This window comes from Nanorana parkeri, unplaced genomic scaffold, assembly GCF_000935625.1.
Source record: "Nanorana parkeri isolate BGI_ZX_2015 unplaced genomic scaffold, ASM93562v1 scaffold963, whole genome shotgun sequence".
Classification (NCBI taxonomy): domain Eukaryota; kingdom Metazoa; phylum Chordata; class Amphibia; order Anura; family Dicroglossidae; genus Nanorana; species Nanorana parkeri.
The window spans coordinates 25,747-46,729 of NW_017307231.1; the positions used below are offsets into that span (position 1 = coordinate 25,747).

A 20,983-nucleotide genomic window follows, 5' to 3' on the forward strand; every position below is an offset into this window, starting at 1 on the left:
ACTAATCGATTTTGAAAATAATCGTTAGCTGCAGCTCTAGTGAGAATCTTGCAAAGCCTCATGGGATTCGTAGTTCCACCACAGCCGGAGGGCTGCAGTTTGGCCATCCCTGGTTTAATGGAACAGATGGTAGAAGTCCCAACTAGGATGAATGCATTGTTAAATCTAATCATATCAAAAAATACAGAGCTGGTTTCAGACATAGAAACTCAGGAAAACATGGGTACCAGTGATCACAGGGTGATCACGTTCACAGTAGGTTATAGAAAAGAAAGGCAGGTTGGTTTGACAAGAACACTACACTTCAAAAAGGCTAACTTCAACAAGCTGCAATCCATGGTATGAAATGGGAACAACTATTTCTTTTTTTTAGGATTAATTTTTATTAATTTCATAAAGAAAACATTTACAACCATATATATGGGAACAACTATTTCTAACACAACACTGAGTGGACTTATTTTCAGGATATACCAAACAATAGCATTAGCCAGTGCATACCATTGGGCAACAAAAATAAGAGTAAAAGCTAAACCTGCATGACTGAATACGAATGAAAAACAGCTTATCCATAAGAAGAAGCTGGCATTTAAAAAAATATAAGATGGAAGCGACAACACTGGCCTTCCAGAACTACAAGGAATGCAATAGAACAAGTAAAAGTTCAGTCCGGGCAGCTAAAATAGAATACAGTTAGCACAAAAAAAAAACTTCCAATACATATACAATAAAAAGGTAAGAAAGGAACAGGTGGGTCCCATAAAGCAGGGCTCAAAATTTCAAGTCCTAAGCTACTAGCCAGGCCTGAAAAGTTACTCGCCACCAGTTGCCCCACCTAACCCCTACCCTGCCCCGGCCTTAACTCCAACAGGTCAGCGGTGTGACGCAGAGTATAAAGATCAGTAACAATGCACAGTACAGAAGTCAGTGGTGCAGTACATAATACAGAGGCCAGCTGTGTGACGCCTCGTGCAGAGGCCAGCAATGTGACGCGCAGTGCAGAGGTCAGCATTGTGACGCAGTACAGAGGTCAGCAATGTTATATAATAGGAAACCAGCCATACCGGAAAAGTAGTACACCCGCCACCGCTGTCTTAAAGAGGCCCCCCTCCCAGTCCACATCTTTCGGACGTTATTAATCTGAGTTGCCCCACTCAGTATCTCTGCTGCTGCAGCGGCCAAGAGGGGAGAGATGAAGTAACTGCAGCAGGCGAGAAAGAGAAGAGAAAACAGAAGCGACCGAGCGATTGCCGCGGCGGCAGTGTTCCATCCCTAGTCCCGCCGGCGAGGCACCATTGCTGACATTCCACTCGCCCCCCCCCCCCACAATTTTCACTCGCCAATTGCGAGGGGGCGAGTGGAGATTTTGAGGCCTGCCATAAAGGATGGGATCTGCTGAGAGATAAATACTTTTATGAGCAAACAAGATATACGGGGTACAGTTATTCTTAGTAACACGCACAACCCAAAGGTTGAACTTGATGGACCTATGTCTTCAACCTTAATAACTATGTAACAATGAAAGGGAATGTTTTTAAGGGTAGCCTTTAATTGACATTTTCTCTTTGCAGATGACATGAATTGGAATGCTTTAGAATGGGATCGAGCAGCAGAAGAACTGACATGGGAAAGGGTAAGTTAACTAAGTCTTGAAAAAAATATATGCCCATTCATACACAGCACTTGCAAAGGTTTTCCTGTTTACACTCACACAAAAAACACACAACAAGGGTGCTGCTAGTATTTTGGAAGATCCTGGACACTGTAAGAAGAATAATAATTGGTGGTTGTGGCCTCCCGTGTGCTGTCAGAAGGGGGTGATTTAAGAGACTAGCAACTTCAGCACAAAATTACAGCTAATTTGCCTACAAACGTCGGGTGGTCATAATAATCTGGCCACTCAGTGTAATATATATGCGTGTGTGCGTATGCATGTGTGTGTATATATAGATATATCTATATATACACAGTGCACTCAAAGTATTCAGACCCCCTTCACTTTTTTTTAAATTTAGTTGCAGCCTGATACTACAGTTGTTTAAATTCTTTTTTTCTCTCATTAATCTACATGCAATACACCATAATGACAAAGGGAAAATAGAATTGTAGAAATGTCTGTGAATTTATTAAATACAAAACTGAAATATGACATGTGCCTAAGTATTTAGACCCTGTGTTGAAGCACCTTTTGGTAGCAATTACTGCCTCAAGTCTTTGTGGGTATGAGGCGACAAGCTTTGCACACCTGGATTGGTGGATATTCTGCCATTCTTCTTTGCAAATCCTTCAAGCTCAGTCAGGTTGGATTAGTTGTCCCTAAGCCACTCCTGTGTTGTCTTGGCTGTGTGTTTAGGATCATTGTCATGTTAGAAGGTAAAGCTTCTGCCCAGTCTGAGGTCCTGACCGCTGTGGAACAGGTTTTCGTTGAGGATATCTCTGTACTTTGCTCCATTCAGCTTTCCGTCAACCCTGACCAGTCTCCTAGTTCCTGCTGCTAAAAAAAATATCCCACAGCATGATGCTGCCACCACCATGCTTCACTGTTGGGATGGCATTGGGCAGGTGATAAGCGGTGCCTGGTTTCCTGCAGACAATGTTTAGAATTGAGGCCAAACAGTTCAAACTTGTTTTCATCAAACCAGATGATCTGGTCACTGATCTGGAGACTTACTGTCTGAGAGTCCTTCAGGTGCTTTTTTTTGCAAACTCCAAGCGGGCTTTCATGTGTGTTTTGTACTGAGGAGAGGCTTCCGTCTAGCCACTCTGCCATGAAGGCCAGATCTCTGGAGGCCTGCAGTGATTATTGTCTCTCTGGAACTTTGTCCCATCTCTACACAAGATTTCTGGATTTCACTCAGAGTAACCATAAGGTTCTTGGTCACCTCTTTTACTAAGGTCCTTCTCCCCTGATTGCTCATTTTTGCTGGGCAACCTGCTCTTGGAGGAGTCCTGGTTGTGCCTAACTTCTTCCATTTGAGAATCATGTGCTTTTTTATTTTTTTGGTCGCCTTCCCCAGATCTGTGCCTTGCAATAATCCCGTATATGAGCTCTGCAGGCAGTTCCTTTTGACCTCATGGCTTTTGCTCTGATACAGTATGCATGGTCAGCTGTGAGGACTTCTATAAAGAGGTGTGTGCTTTTCCAAATGTCCATTCAATTTAATTTACCACAGATGGACTCAAATCAAGTTGTAGAATCATCTCAGCGATCACGAGAAGTGGGAGGCACTTGAGCTAAATTTCAAGTGTTGTTACAAAGGGTCTACTTATGCCAATGTGATATTTCAGTTTTTCCTTTTTCAAACATTTGCAAACATTTCTAAAATTCTGTTTTCACTTTGACATTAGATTAATGTAGATTAATAAGAGAAAAAATAATAATTTAAACAATTGTAGTATCATGCTGCAACATAACAAAATGTAAAAAGTGCAGTGGGTCTGAATACTTTCTGAATGCACTGTATATAGCCAATCATTTTTTTTAAACTGTTGGGCAGAGTAGGGATGGTTTAGAACTCTACAGTTGTCACCAGTACAGGAGGAAAAGGGACGTTCTAGAGATATCAGTTCTTGTGACAGCTGTCTGAAAGCGGAATACATCCTTCATCCTGTTGCGTGTTCAGGGCAGGAGTTAAAGGGAAATCTTCCCAATAAAACACATAAAGCAACCCCCCCCCCCCCCAAAAAAAACAAAAACAAAAGCAATTTATACCATTCTAACTGTCCCAAAAAAAATACACTTGAATTATTGTGCTGAAGGTGAGAATCTCAGACACATATATACCTTAGCACAATCATTAACAAAATACTTTGATCAGAAGTATGTAGTTACAATATAACAAATAGTGTGCAGGGGTCAGATGTATATAATGTCCAGAGTGCTGGGGTCAGGAGAATGTATCATACGGCCCAGTGCACAGAGTGCAAGGGGTCAGGAGTATGTTGTGTACGGTCCACAATAAAGACTGCAGCGGTATGTAACATACAGCAATACTGGTATTGAATACTGTAGAGAATAGACAAAAGACACTAAATACATCTTATCTCTAACCTCTGTATGCTGTTTTACATTCCTCGATGGTGAACTCCCAGTGGAAGGTTCAGGAGTACTTAACACAGCACAGTGTAATTGCCATTTACACTGAAAATAAATGCCATGATAGCAAAAATTACCCTCCCACAGCAAATAACCCCTCCCTCTCCCCCAAGCAAAATTCTGCCCCCTCACCCCCAAGCAATGTGCCCAACCTTCCCCCTTTTTAATAATACACCACTCCGAATACACAACATTGCCTTTAGCAGAAATTAGCCAAACCCTAAAACAAACCCTCCCCAGAGGCAACCTCCTCCGGCCAACATCCTCTTACAAGAAAATCCACCTTGCAAACATTCCTCTCCCCAAAAGAAAACCCCTCCTTCCCTAGCCAAAATTCCCCTCTGGAAAGAGCCCTGTGTTTAGCAGAGATCTACATTCAACTTGCCAGTTCTTAGATACAGCGTGACAAAGAGCTGAGGGAAGTCCTCCCAGGCTTTCCCTTGGCTTTGTCATATAAAATGTTGAAGCCAAGGAGAAGCTTAGGAGAACCTCTTGGCTTTGAGTCACAGCCAGGATATCTGGTCTGCGGAACACTCTAGGAACAAATTGGTGTTGGGACCTTAGGCAACCGTATTTATGATTGTATAATCTCCTGTCGGGTTAATAACTTTATAGTATACATTCTTTCCAAAAAATCCACTACATTTCTATCCAGTCAGTTAGACCCTCATGATACATTGTTGTTGCTAAGTCTAAAACAGATTGCACAACATTATTCTGTGTGGCCTCTCCTGATCATAAGCTGAACTCCAGTCAGATATAACATATGCAAATTAATATAGCTCTGTAATAAAGTGAACCTGAACACGAAAAGTGAAGATTTAGAAAATATCTAAAGAAAATGTTGTTTGTGCATGAGCAGTACCGTTAAAAACATAACTTTTGTGTTTAATTCCTTATGAAAAGTTAAAACTAGGGATGCACCTATACTTTTTGAGTACCAGTGCCGATACTTGGCATTTTGTTGAGAACTACCAGGGTTGCAGCTGGGACCTGGCTTTGGCGCTCCACCACTGTCCTGAAATCATTAGTCGATATTGTTTTAGAAAAACTGTCACATGACAATAAACAAAAATGTATCAGTACTTGTAAATACTTGAACTCGCAAAACTGGTATCTGTGCATCCCTTTAACAAAATCGTATATTAAAACAGAAATGCACAAATCCCAGGAGCTCCGTGTGCTCCTTACAAATGACAACTGCCTCCTAACTTTTTAATTTTTCTTTAGTCTAGTCTTGGAGCTCGAAAAGTATCTGTTCTTGTACTTGTCTTGAGTACTGTACTTGATATCGGTGCATCCCTAGTGAAAACTACGTCCTGGTATATGTGAGGATGGCTAGACTCGCCTGTGCATACAGCCTAATCCCTGTATGTCTGCAGTGTAGGATCTAAGGCACTGCTGCCCCTAACTGCAAGTATTGGTGCTTCCCTTCTTACTCTTCTCCTTGCTGGATACGCTAACTTGGGAAAACAAAGTGTCTTAAAAAGATTACTACCTGCTGTATGCAGAACATGATATGATACCTCAGTAATGGGGAAATATCAGCTGAACAGAGACTACAGGCAAAGCTGGGGACTAGCCCTTTGCCTTATTCCTGCCATCTTTTGTTCACAGTTTCCAGAGTTCAGTTCCTTTTTAACCACTTCCTATCCGTAGCAATTTCTTAACCACTTGCTGTCCTGAGCAATTTCTTGATATTTGCACACACATGATAAAAATCTGAATTTTGGCTAGATAACAGCCTAAAACCCCCAAACAATTATATATTTTCTGAAAGCAGGGGCCCTGTAGAATAAAAAAAATTGCTAGTTGCATTTTTTTATGTCGCACAGTATTTGTGCAAATGCTTGTCAAACTAGTATTTTTAGGATACAATACACTAAAATGAAATTTAGTGCACAGAAACAGAATGTAATACCCAATTTTCTTTGTAAAATATAAAAGATGGGATCATGTCGGGTAAATTGATACCAAACATGTCAAGCCTTAAAATTACGTTCGCCCTTGAAACTGCAAAAAAACTACAATACCCCAAATTTCCTATAGATTTGCTTTAAAAGCTTTTAGTGTTAACAGCGATTGATGGCTGTAGAATTATTGCTCTCACTCCGGCGTTTGCGATGCTATGTAACGCGTGGCACAATTTTCGTTTTTGCACGTAAGCTGCCTGAAATGTGGATAAGCAGAGGATTAATGAAATAACTTTGATATATAATCTGTTATGTTATATCACTTGTGGTGAAGGATGCTTTTAATGTATGTTTATCAATGCTATGGAAACTAGGAATTTTTTAATTGAGCACTTTGAGTATTTATTGAACTGAATAAAGAAAAGAATTACTATGATCACGGCTACTGCACTGTTTATATACTGTACATATGGTGGTCCTGAAGTGGTTACTAAGGGATACAGGATCCGTATTCAAAGACAAATGGGTTCTATGCAGCCACAGACAGGAGGTGGACGCTAGCAAACACACAAAAAAGAAACATTTGCCAGCCAGATACAACCTAATTGGCTGGCAGACTATCTCAGTTGACAGCATCTGGACTTGAGGGAATGGTCACTACACCTGGAGATTCTCATGAGCTCTGTCACAGGTGGGGGGCACCCCAGATCTCGACCTCTTAACCTCCATAATCAACATCAAATAGCATAGGTTTTTTTCTAGAAGCAGAGATTTCTTGGAGAAGTAGTGAATGCTCTAGTGACTTTGTGCCTAATGCATGCATTGCTCCTCTGAAATGCGTTCCTCGCCTACTATGCAGGATCGAGGTGAAGGGCATTCCAGTCATACTCGTAGCACTGAATTGGCCCATACGGATGTGATACTGCGATCTGGTCAAATCTTTGGCATACACTCTGTGTACTTTCTCAGATCAACTGGACTTTCTGCCCCATGAAGTGTTTTACCTCCCTGCTTTGCAGTCATTATCTTTAAAGTAGTATTAAACTCTCTCAATTTTTTTAAAATAATGAGCCCAAATCAAACAAATATACATCGTGCAACACAGTATTTATTTATATTTTTGACAAAGCACTTAGTCATTGTGTTTCTGAACAGCTGGTTCCAATTCTCTCAGCTCGGCTTCCCTGAACTTCCTGTCCTGAACAAGATCACAATAGAGGAGAGGGGCTGTGGGTAGGGGAGTACCTTAATTTTCTGTGTTTGTAGAGCATACTCAAGGGTGGGTCCATAAAACTCTGAGAAAGGAGCAACCCTAAAACAGGATGCCAAGGCCAATGCTCGGGAGACCAGCTGATTCTGCAGGAAACTCAAACTTTTCAACATCAAGAAGCAGCATCCATTGTAAGTGATTTGATCAGCATTTTGGATAGCTTTAAATCCTTGTTCTTAATTTGTTCCGATGAAGGAGGCGTGACCTCGGAAACGCATCAACCAAAGAAGGACTGATAGCCAACTGGATAAGTGTTTTACGGGATCTGTTCATGCCTGTCATTTATCTCCCTTTGTGAGTTCAAATCCAACTGTTTTTTATTGTTGTTTGTTAAAAAGGTTTTACACGATGGAGGCGCTCTGTGTTTTATATTCCTATTAACTTTAATATCAGTTTAACCTGTATAGGTGCTGGAGCCCATCTTGAGAGAAAGGCCTTTCATATTTAATCATCTCTACACTGTTAAAAGCTAGGAAGACTACATCCCACTAAGTTTACTATTGAACTTGGAAGGCATACTTTGCGTGGTGTCAAGCAAGAAAATATTACTTCAGTGAATGCTCCAATGGATGAATCCTGACCCTTTCTACAATCGGCTCTAGATCAACATTTAGCCCTGAGTACCATAAAAGTAAAAATCGTTGCTCTTGCAATCCTATTCAAGTACATCCTAAGGACATCTGCCTTCTCTGTATGGATGGGTTTACCTGTCAGCTATAGCGTCCATGAGAATATCTGAATCCTATTCACCCATGATTGTCCCCTTAAGGGAGGGCCAGCTTCTTGGTCCACTATTTTTCAGTGGCTCAGACAAATCATTGTTTAGTTTTTCCTGTCAAGGCACATTCTATTAGATCAGTGAGTGCCTCTTGAGCTTTTAGGCAACCAGCATCTGTTTCTCAAATTTGCAAGCTTGCTGCCTGGTCCTCTGTGTATGTTTTCTACGTTCTATTAGGTGGATGCTTAAGCATGATAAGATGCCAGCTTCGGGCATAAAGTCCTTCAGTCAGCTCCCTTTTCTATTGTTCGTCACTTTTATATTGTTTTTTTTTTTAATGTGTCAGTTGGATCACTTTTGAATGTTCCACATGTCTCTGAATACTGATCCTATGTCCCTTAATGAAGATAAAGAACACTGGATTTTTGTAGTTACTGAGGAGCCGGAAGTGATGCAGCCCGCGTCACTTCTGTCTCCATTCAGCGAGGATGAGATCTGCTGAGGGATATTCGCTGGTCTCTCTTCCTGCTGACACCCGTGATGCCTATCCCGGGCCGACAGGAGGGGCAGCAGAGCCCAGGAAACAAGGCAGGAGTTTCGGGCGGGGGAGGAGTCCTGTTCACCGCCTCCTGGAAGCAATCTTAGAGCAGCTCAGCTGCCAGAATTGCTTTCAGTGTAAAGCTTTACACAGGTAAACAGTCTGTTTACAGGGGCCTGACTCCAGTGCCGTAAGGCATACAGTGCTGGCAGGGAAAAAGTTAAGGCCTCATTTACTCTTGCAGTCCTAGCCTGCGGTTACCTCTTACCTGGTGGTATGTCAGACCTTATCTGTTTCGTCCAATGCTGTGGCTATGGATACCATAGCCACAGCTGACTGAACCCGAAGTTCTTAAACATTTCATATTTTTCCCTGTGCTACTGTGGGGGCAGCCTGGCAGATACCCTTCACCAGAAAACTAGGATGAGCCTTCCTTTGTATCAAGTTGGTCTGCAGATCTTTCCTGCCTAATGCCTAGATCATATTCCCTTCACTGAAGGATGCCTTTTTTTTTAATTCTTTATTTGAACATTTTCAATATATACCAAGTAAAGGGCACAACATACAGAATGTGGAAACAACATGTGAAAACAACGTTGTATACATAAATGCACAACAATACCAACCATAGATTAGTATAAATCCTGACCTCCCTGCAGCTCGGCAGAATTCTGTCTGGGAATAGCTGAATTGCAGGTTGACGGGTAGCATGGTGCCGAGAAGCAGAGGAGGTGCCTTCTGGTTATAGCGCTAAACAAATGATCAGCGCGCAACATATTACCTGCAACAATACAACATATTGACTTTAGCACGACATGTTCCCGTGCATTACACTGCTGAAATATCATATTTGAACGTACACAATGCTGTGAACCTGAGAAAAAGATGCAGGAAAGCCAAAGATATAGGAAAGTATAAATAACAAGCCAGTAAAGTCAGCAAGGAAAGCCATGTCGAGAGAAAGGAGGAGAAAAGAGGGAGGGGGGAAGGGATCACAGACAATGGGAGGGAAAGGGAGGGGATGGAATACCAGGGTTGGTCCTCATGGGTAAAGGCAATCGACTGGATTGTGTACTCTAAAAAGCGCTCACCCAGAGCGCATGAGTTCACTGTATTCAGTGGAATACACAAAACCCGTCTAGTAGAACCACGTTTTCCTGAAGTTTTGTTCAGAGTGATTGAGGACGGCAGTCAATTCCTCCATGGTTCAAATGTGTTCAACCCACTGAAACCACTAACTAAGCAGTGGCAGATCAATGTTTTTCCAGTACAGGGGAATGCATGTCCGGGAAGTGTTAATTAGGTGTAGTAACATAATTTTTGTATTTGCATTTGGAGAGCGGTGCCGGGTGTAGGAGAAAGGCTGTCGGCTCGTCCCTCAGGTCTACTCCAGTGAGCTTAGTGATAATTCGCGTGGCTGAGTCCCAAAAGGCCTGCAACCGGGGGCAGGACCAAAAGATCTGTAGCAGTGTGTCTGGTTGTTCACCACATCTCCAACAAAAGGGGGAGCATTGCGGGAATACTTGTGAAGAGTAGCCGGGACAAACGGTACCATCTCGTAAGAATCTTGTAACCAGATTCCTGGATCGTACTGGATACGGAAGCCTTACGAGCAAATAATTGCATATAACCCCATTGGTCAGGGGTAAATGTAACCTCCAGGTCCCTTTCCCATTTCATAAGAAACAAAATCTGGTGGCAGGTCTGCGTAAAGAAGAGAGTGAGCTCCGGAGAGTCAATATTCTACCGGTTGTTCCTCAAAACAGAGTTCCTCGAACAGGGTCATGGCGGCCGGGGTAGACATACTACCTTGGATAGTGTGCAGAAAGGCCCGGAGCTGCATGGCTTGTCACCAGTGCAGGGGTGGAGATATTCTGTGTGGCAACTCTAGTAGCGGGGTTAAGCCCGCTTAATCTCCAAAGTGGCCCACCCGAAAAAAAAGGTTAACGGAGAGGAAGGGGGCATAGGATTTATCTCCTACGCCCGGCGGGAATAGGGGGTTGCCAATCACCGGTACCATCGGTGACGTAGAAGGACCTTGGGTGAAAATTCCTGTGCAAGAGTGGGCTACATTCAGAGTAGTAACGACTAGCGGATGTTTACATCATTCCAAATGGAGCGGTCCAGCCATGGGATGCACCATAGGGGCAGTGTGATTAGAGCCTGTTCCAGCTGAATCCACCTCTTCTCCGAATTCACGTTGCACCATTCCAAGACTTGAAGCAGGTGAGAAGCTCGGGGGTAGCGGATCGGATCAGGGAAGCCAAGGCCACCCTTCAATTTAGGCAGGGATATGAGAGTACGGTTAAGTCTGTGGGCCTTGTCCGCCCACAAGAGAACTGAGAATTCCCGTCAAATCTTTTTCAGAAACGACGGAGGAATGTAAATTGGAAGGGTTTGCAGGAGGTATAACAAGCTTGGGAGAACTTTCATTTTATGAACTCCGTTTCTGCCAAACCATGACAGCGTGCCCTTGGTCCTGGTAGCAAGATCCTTTCTGATTTGCATGAGCAGTGGGGGGAAATTTACTTGAAATGCCCCAGCAACCGAGCTGATTATCCTGACCCCTAGGTATTGGAGGTGTTCCGATGCCCATCGGAAGGGGGAAGGATGACAGTATGCAGTGTAGGCCAGCATCTGTCAGAAAAAACGCCATGGCCGCAGATTTTTGCATATTCATTTTGCAGTAGGAAACCCTCCCATAGTCGGTCAGTTCAGTCAGTATGTTCGGTAGTGAAGTCTGCAAATTGGTCATGGTCATGAATAAATCGTCTGCATAAACCGCAATCTTGTGGTACGCTGGTCCACGTAAACGGCCGATGATATCCGGGTTGGCTCTGATATATGATAGAGGAGAGGTTCCAGGGATAAAATGAATAGCAATTGAGACAAGGGACATCCCTGACGTGTCCCATTGGTAAAAGGAAAATAATCGGAGAACACCACGGATCCGAGCCATGGGTATCGAGAAGACTGGGCAGGGCCCGGAGAGCGATGGCAAACCAATACAACTCTTCGTACGGAGCTGACTCGAGCCAATTCGGAACGTCAATCGGTGAAGTCCAAAGAAAATCAAAGAGGGCAGGTAGCTGTTCCGGGACTTACAAAGAAAAAGACGCCTGACCCCTCTTGACCAGGAGATGAAAAGGATGACCCCAACGGTAGGTCGCCCCCAGCAAAATGATCTTTGCCAGGAGTCAGAGATGGTGTCGGAGGTCAAAATTGAAGCAGGATACATGCGGAAGAATGGATATTTCAGCTCCATCAAATTCCACTGAGCGCACGTTCCAGGCTTTTCTTATGATCTCTTCTTTTTGCACAAAAAAAGTGTACACAACATAACACATCTCTGGGGAGGTCAGCATTCCCAGCGTTCGGACCCGGAGCCCTATGCACTCTAATTCAATTACCGTGGCAGGGTTGCGGTCCAGTAGTTTGTTGAAAAAAAGCTTGTACCGTCGCACGGAGATCTGGCCCAACTGTGGATTCAGGGATCCCTCTTGATTCTCACATTATTTCGCTCCGGTTTTCACAATCATCCAATTTGAGCTGCATCAGTGTGAATTCCCTGGCATGCATTGCAGCATGCAACTCCAGTGCTAATACTCTGGCCTCCACGGTGACCAGAGCTGCGTCTGATGCTGCGGGGCAGTGGTCAGTGCTCATCCAACTCCTTTCATACGGCCCCCTACACCTGCTGTGCAAAAGGGTGATGTCATCCTTGGTGGTCAGGCTCTGTAAGATCGCCCGTAGCTCAACACCCAGCATGACAGCCAGATCGGGTTAGAACCGGAGATCCGCTGCTGGAGGTGAGGGAGCAGGTGAGTCCGGTCTCAGTGAGCGGATCGTGGACGAATCTCCCCCGTACTCCGAGGACGGAGAAGCTTCAGCCCAAGGAGCTGCTGGTGCCGGCTGCGGAGTGCACTCCATGTGGGAGGCAAGATGTCCGCTCTGCTCCCTGAACCCACAGGTGTCGGCAGACGAGGATGGTACCCCCGGGTGAAACATGGCCGGGATCGTTCACTTTTCCACCTACCCTGGGGTCTTGGCACTCTTCTTGCTTTTGACCATGGCTCGACGAGAGGGTAAACTGCCCTCTCGGGTGATGTCCGCTGAGTGTAGGTCTCGGGTTGCAGAGCTCCTCAAAAGCACGTCTCTACGGCACCACTGATAAGCCACACCCCATAGAAGATGCCTTTTTTGGGTAATACTTGAATGCTTGCATCAATTAAGTCATGGGGAATGAAGGGAGTACCTCCTAGCCTCAGAAGTAATTTAAAACTATGGTAGCAAAGTCTTCTGCTCCCTCCCAATAGAAAAGTTATTTTCACCCTTCACAAGCCTCAGGTTCCAAAACAAAACAGGACATGCCTTTCTTTAGCAAGGCCTTGTCCTTCTAGCCTTCTAAGGCCCGGGTTAAGCCCTTTTCTCAATGAAGGAGTGTCCCCACTCTTACAAGTGGGCGGATGTCTTTCAGTCACCTTGGAACTTTGGCTGAGGGACATTTCCGGCAACTGGGTTCAGAGTTTTGTTACCAAAGGCCACAAACTGGAATCTGAGCCTCCTTTTTGTTTCCTGCTATGCAATCTGCCAAAATCTCCTAAAAGGAGTGCAGCTCCCTTTGCTGCCTTAAAGTAGGAATGTTCCAGAAGTTTTACTCCAACCTGTTCACTGTCCCCAAGTCCAAGGGAGGGGTTTGCCCTATTTTTGAACTGAAGATCCTCAACCAGTTATTATGGGTCCAAAAGTTCTGGATAAAATCACTTTGCCATTGCCTCCCTGTACCTGGTAGATTTCCTGGCCTTGGTAAACATCAAGGACTCATATTTACACATCCCCATTTTTTTTCCCACCGGTGTTACCTGCTTGGCCACTTGGATCAGGGACACTCATCAGCTCAGAGATGTTCATTTGTCTCTTCAACGCTAGAACTCTCATTTGTAGGGTCATCTGACCAATATTCTTTCGAAATATCAGATATCAAGGAGGCACCAGAAGCTGCAGACCTGAATCTGGCTTGGGCATAACTTTACTGTTCGGCCCTGTCCACTACACATTCCATGCATGGAAAGTTGGCATGTGGACTACCTCAGTCATTAGCATCTTGATCATGGGAATGGTCCATTCATCCTGAGGTGTTTCAACCCATTTGTCACAGGTGGGAGACACTTGGACCTCTTGAGGTCCAGGCTCAACAACAAACTGGACCGGTTTGTTGCAAGGACCATGGATCCAGGGGATATTGTCACCAATATTAAGTACCAGTATTCCACCTTGCTTTTCGATCACTGGCTTTAACTGTCTGTATGTTAAAAAACAGAAAAAGGCACCTCCTCCTTGTGTAATATAATTTGTTAAAGAAAAAATTAAAAAGCCCTCCAAGATCTTAACTACATAATTCAAATGGACACCATAGCCAAACAGAGTAATCCACAGTCACTGGACTTGCCAGGGATGCAGTTTAGCGCTTACGTGGTCCAGGGGTCAGCACCCTTCATTAGAGCTGGGTACTAACTTCATGCCATTGTACAAGTACTCGAACTAGCCAATCACATGATCACAGATGCCAGAACACCTCCTATGCTGACCTTCCAATAATCAAACAACTTTTGGGTACCGGTCACATTTTCAAAATTAACTTTTTGTTCCTGAGTGCACCCATATGGCTAATATATGGCTCAGCATGGTGGTCTGATTACCTTAAATACTTCCGGAACCAAAACCAGAAGTGGTCAGACCGGCAATTACACAATATCCAGAAGCAGAAGTGACATACCCAAGTGTGCCCTTCCGTCATAAGCCCTGACAGATGGGACACCACAAAGGCTAAAAGCATTGCTGCATTGGCATGGCAACCATCAATGACGCTGATTGGCTAGTCATACAACACAGCCCAGACACACACCCCAAAACAGAGAAGGGGTAAAATTAACCCCTTCGTAACGGGAGACGTACACTGTACGTCCCCCCACGAAGGGACCAAATGACTCGTCACGTACACTGTACGTGACGAGTTATTTGCTGCACTAGAAGGCTGGTAACCGCTGAGAATCAGAAGTTACCATTCATTAATGTATGCCTCAGTTTCGAGGCATCCATTAATGAAATGGTTAACCTTTTTCAGACACCCGATACCTTAATATCGGGTGTCTGAGAGTCAAAGCAGAGCGGGCACACATGCCGGCAAAAGCCGGCATTCTGACAGCTCGTATAGATCGAGATATATCTCTCTCAAGCTATACTGGCTTTTTTTTTTTCTTTCTTTCACTTTTAGGAATAGATACATAATGTATCTATTCCTGAAAGAAGAATGTTTCAGTTTTCTAAACGTTGTTGGAACGTTCAAGAAAACCTTTAATTCGTGACAGCTGAATCCTGAATCAGTGTCACTAACTTATTATCGGCTGTTCTGAAGTTTTAAGCAGCCTGATAACCAAAAATGTATTCATTTATCAAGCAGTAATAGTGAGATTAATTCACAATGACTGCTTGATATAAATAATAAATAAAATAACATTTTTAAGTTTAAACAAAATAGTGAAAAGTGTAAAAAAAAACAATTGTGAAAAGTGTACAAAAAAATTAGTGTAAAAAAATACAAAATAAGGGACAAATAAATGAATGAATTTATTGCATTTTTTTTTAGCTGTGCTGGTTTTGTAAAAAAATACTACAAATCAAAACTGGGAAAAAAGTGGTTTTTTAAAAAGTTTTTTCCTCTTTTTTTATATTTTATTTGTCCTAAGTGAGGCGTTAGACACACATATGTGATATACATTTGTAGCCCTATCTGTCCTCTAAAAACAATATATAATATGTGTGGGTGCACTTTGTAAGAAAGTATATTACTGACGTGGAAGAATCACACAGCAAAAATGTCAAAAGTGTGTCAGTCATTTACGAACAGAAACTAAAAACAAGCTCAGTCATGAAGGGGTTAATACAACTTAGAAATAAATACACTATGTTGAAAGGCTGCCGGTGCACACATAAGGCAAATGGAAACAGGGACATATATTATACCGGATGAATACCACTAATTAAAGTGAATAAAAAGGTACATTAAAAACATGTATCAAAAACATGTCATCCTATAAAATTTAAATAAGTAATATTGTTCCTCATAACTTCATGACAATACTCTTATAGTAGGGGTCTCAAACTCAATGCACTCGGGGGCCACTCGACAATTTTTTTCTCCCATGGGGCTGCTTGCCAAATGTCATACTATAAAATAAAATTTTAATTATATCCGGTACGGTACTACGGGCACTAATACACACCCAATAAGGCCCCATTCATACCAGTAGGTTTAGGTGCGATTAGGGATTCCTGCATCAGGAACTTGCATTTTCCTGAAGCAGGAACCACTAATCTGGTGTTTACAAGTGACAGCTGCCACCCATTCAAGTTAATGATGAGGTGACAGCAGCTGCATGTAAACGACTGCACACCACATGTAATGATACTGCATGTGATATTATTACATGTGGTTAGAAAACACTCTGGATGCACAATCGATGCGTCCAGGGAGCGTGATTGATTCCTAACCGAATGTAATCCTATTGCATACCATTACATGCGGTGTGCAGGCGTCTACATGCAGCAGCTGTCACCTAATCATTCACTTGAATGGGTACAGCTGCCGCTTTTAAATGCCAGATTAGGCATTAGGCACAAGTTGGGTACGCGGTCCATGTACCGTATTGTGAGCTGGCTGCGAGCCACAATTGGCTCTCAGGCCGGTACTTCGAGACCACTGCTCTATAGGTTAAGACTCAATAAAAAGATAATTAGTAGCATATATACAATAATCAGAACTATACATAAAATATGTAATATAAAAAATGACAGCGACATAGAAGCCACGAAGCAATATAAATTATATAGTAGCAGTCTACTGTGCCGTACAGTAAAATTATGCTTATATATTCACACATCTTTATATAATTAGGGGAGTTACAAGCTCTTATTTAAACCCCCAGGCACCATCCTACTTAGTCTGTAGATCCAATAAGTCTCTCTGGAACATCATTTCTGAAACCTACTGCCTTCATCATTTATGTCTGAAACACTCACTAAACCAAATACTTGCATCACTGTAGTATTTACATTGTGATGCTTGAGAAAAAGTACTGAATACTGATCAACCCTATTTATGTTTATTTTATGCTCCACCAATCTTATTCTTAGTGTTAGTGGTGTTCTGCCAACATGCAGCTTCCTGCAAGGACATAAGAGTTCATAAACCACATATTGGATGCCGCAATTGATGAATTGCTTTATAGGATATGTTTATCCATGTGTGCCACCAACATCTTTTTCTTGTTTTGTTAGTGCCACACGTAGTTTCATGCACCACAGTTAGGGACACCACAACTGTCATTGCCTGTTTGGCCAAATACCGTATATACTCGAGTATAAGCCGTCCCGAATATAAGCCGAGGTACCTAATTTGACCAAAAAAAACTGGGAAAAAGTATTGACCCGACTATAAGCCGAGGGTGGGAAATGAGGCAGCTACTGGTAGATAGATACCAATAAAATTACATTAATATTTATTTAAAAGAAAAATAACCTAGCTCTGTAAGTGGAAAAGGGGGTACAGGGCTACATACCATGTACTACGGATCATTTAACCCATTCATATTAGCAGAGGATAATTGTAAATCTATTGTTCAGTGCACTCTATATGTAGTATATAGTACATGTACATATAGAGTGCCTGCAACAATACATTTACAATGAACCTCTGCTAACATGAATGGGTTAAATGATCCATAGTACAGGGCTACATACAGATCATTTAATACATTCATGTTAGTATAATTGTAAATGTATTGTCTGCACTGTATTAGCAGTATATACTCTATATAGAGTATATACTGCTAATACAGTGCAGACAATACATATATAATTGCTTAATGAATCTCTCTCTCTACCCCCCCCCCCCCCCTCCCTCCCCTCACTCACTGTGTGCCGGTGATCGGATCATCACATCACGGAGAGAGCAGGGACGAGTCAGCGGCGCGCTGGTCCAGTGGGAGGAGCTCCAGGTGGGGTCCTAATTTAGCTGGCTTAGAGGTGCCTGCCCGCTAAATTACAACCCCACCTGGAGCTCCTCTCGCCTGATCAGCGCGCCGCTGACTCATCCCTGCTCCCCTGCTGTACTGGCGCTGCGGGGTTTTTTTTCTTTTCTTCTTACTTACCTCGCCGAGCGTCGCGTCACTGCTGCTCCGGTGGGCGGCGCTCCGAGCGGGGTCATCTGGCAGTCTCCGGCCACCTAAATTAGGACCCGGAGACTGCCAGATGACCCCGCTCGGAGCGCCGCACACCGGAGCAGCAGTGACGCGACGCTCGGCGAGGTAAGTAAGAAGACGCGCTGGCGCTGACTCGAGTATAAGCCGAGGGGGGCACTTTTCAACCAAAAAAATGGGCTGAAAATCTCGGCTTATACTCGAGTATATACGGTATACCTTTCCTACATAATGCTTCATGGCCATATCTTACTTTAATAAGTGTGATCATGCTTCTGAGATCGCGTGGTTTTCTGAAGATAACACTTGGGCAAGGATGAAAAGTTGTTTTAAAAATTGGGCCTTACTGTAGCACCCTCAAATATTTATTTAACACTTTGCAGACCACCAAAGCTTTGTTATATTGTGTACTGAAACTAGAGCTGCAGCTAACGATTATTTTCAAAATCAAATTGATTAGTTAGCCGATTATTAAGTTCGATTAATCGGATAAAAAAATAAAATAAATGTTAAAAAATGGCTCCAGTGATGGACGACTAGTTTGAATTGAAATTGTAGTCCATCACAGGAGCAAGCTTGGAGCGGTGGAAGTAGTAAAGAAAAAAAAAAGTGGGGTGTGCAATATAGTGAAATGAAAAGTGTAAAATGATAGAGCAATGAATGCAGAATTGCACTGGCTATAGAGGACTACAAAACCCAGCAATAGTACATTATACACCACAATGCAAAATACCACCAGCTATAGAGGAATACAACAAATCCCAGCAATAGTACATTATAGCTGGTGGTATTCTGCATTTCGCTCTATAATGTACGATTGCTGGGTTTTGTAGTCCTCTATAGCTAGTGGTATTCGGCATTACACCACTGTATAATGTATTATTGCTGGGATTTGTTGTACTCCTCTATAGCTGGATCTGCTTCTTTATATCCTTTCTCCATAAATTTGAGTTTTAAGATTTCTCCCTGAGCGAGTTAATCCTCATCGTTCGTGTAAGTTCTGCGGAACCTGCAAAACTGGCCCTCGGGAGCATTGCTCATCCACCTCAGGTAATGCCCGACTTTCACATGGAGATATGAATTACTGGCAGTCGGTTTAAAGGGGTCCTGAAAACTATAACCCCACCTTCATCAAACCCAAACTGCAGGTCCAAAAAAACGATTTTTTTTCATCTGTCAAATATGTGAATTCTGGGCAGTGCATGCCCTCAGTCGCCGGGATGCATGCATCTTGAGTGTGCTTCACACCAGCTGGGGAGGTTTATGCCACTGCCGCACATTACAGTCGATCCTGTGCCTTACAACTAATCTTACCTCGTTCTTTACCGCCGGGGGATCCTGATCGGGTCAGTCATGGTTCTGCACAGCGCCAAGAAGAAGTCTAAATCAGGGCCCAAGACTATCCGCGAGGCACTGGAGCGGGCCGGCAAGATGGCACCTGCGTCTTCTACTCCTTCTGTCTTGCCTGCTCTGACCTCACAACAGGACTCAGACGATTCCTTGGAATTACCGCTCCCACATGACAGCCTACCGGGTGATGCCCCACCACCTGCCCCGGATCTCCCAGCTCGCATTGAGGTACTCCACTCTGCCCTGGAGAAAATGTCTCAGAAACTCGCTGACCAGGGAGATCAGAGACATTGGCAGCCGCACTTCGGCTCTGGAATCTCACCTCCACTATCTTTCTGCCATCATGGATACACATAGTGTTGATATTGCTTCCCTTCAGAATGAATGTGAATTTTCACTCTCAACTGGACGATTTATAAAAATAGAGAGTGGCACTCTAATCTCCATTTACGGGGATTACCTGAAACCATTCTGGATCTCAACTCAACTGTCACCGCTCTCTTTCAGGAACTGGCTCCTGAGCTACCCATTGATCGGCTGAAGTTCGATAGAATCCTTCGGGCCTTAATACCGATGGGGCTTCCCATTCAAGTTGTCCTTCTCTTATCATGCTCTGCCGTAGCCCAAGCATGTGTTGATCGTCTCTAATTCGCCGTTTTGCTCTCCTGGTTAACGTGATTCATCAGCAAGGTCTCCTCCATCTCATCGTGGCTCTCCATCATCTATGCTTGTGGTTCCACCGTCTGTTGCTGAGTCGCCTTCAGGAGCCCTGTTTCCTGGTTGAGCGTGACCTTGTTCTTCGGCAGCCTGTTCGGATGGATTTCATTGTTTCCACACTCTTGACGGTTGAAGTGTGATTTCATTTCTCTCCACTTGTTTCTTCAATATTTCGGCATGGAACTACCTCCTGTGGAATTTCCCCGTGGTTAAGCCTGGTGATATGTTGCACTATGTTTTGATTGCACTGTTTAACACTGAAGTTTTCTTTGTCTCCGGTGTTTCGAACCAGTTTTAAGTTTTCTTACTTATGGTTGCTGCCTAAATTGTTTTATGTTTCATAGGTATGTGGGAATGTGAACTGCTCGGATTTTATCTCGACTGCTGTCTTGTGGTCCTGTTTATTGAAGTGCTAGCTTATGGTGGTTGTGGACCTACAAGAGGTAGCCAACTTAATTGTCCATTATCATTTGTTCGGTACCAGTTATTTATTTTATGCTTTTATCGTAGTGGCCTTTATACCTCCCTGGCAGGAATGCGTGCTTGACCCCCATTAGTCCCTTAAGGGCTGTTGGTTTTCTCCCACCTGTCGCAGAGGGTTGAAGATTCCTAAAGTGTCCTCTGTTGCTCGTCTTACAGGTGAAACTCGAATAATTAGAATATCGTGCAAAGTTCATTTATTTCACTAATGCAACTTAAAAGGTGAAACTAATATATGAGATAGACTCATTACATGCAAAGCAAGATAGTTCAAGCCGTGATTTGTCATAATTGTGATGATTATGGCTTACATCTCATGAAAACCCCAAGAACCCCAAATCCACAACCTCAAAAAAGTAGATTATTACATGCAATCAATAAAACAAGGATTGTACATAGAACAATATCGGACCTCTGAAAAGTACAAGCATGCATATGTACTCGGTACTTGGTTTGGACCCCTTTTGCAGCACTTACTGCAATTACTTTTGCACGATATTCTAATTATTTGAGTTTCACCTGTATTTTTGCTGACTGGTGTTTTCCTAGCTTCCTTTCTTGCATTTCACTCCCGTTTTCTACCTTCTACCCCCCCCCCCCCCTTTTTTTTTTTTTTTTTTTTTTTTTTTTTTTTTTTTTTTCTT

General features: G+C 43.2%; 1 protein-coding gene across 1 annotated transcript in view; it reads left to right on the forward strand.

Moving 5' to 3' along the window:
• Positions 1–219: 219 nt before the first annotated feature.
• The window catches only part of MARCH6 (membrane associated ring-CH-type finger 6), a 499,681-nt gene continuing 478,917 nt past the window's right edge, over positions 220–20,983 (forward strand). The window contains exons 1-2 of the mRNA XM_018566614.1: positions 220–223; positions 1,572–1,633. Coding sequence (XP_018422116.1) covers positions 220–223; positions 1,572–1,633 — 66 coding nt within the window. The remainder of the gene's footprint in view (positions 224–1,571; positions 1,634–20,983) is intronic.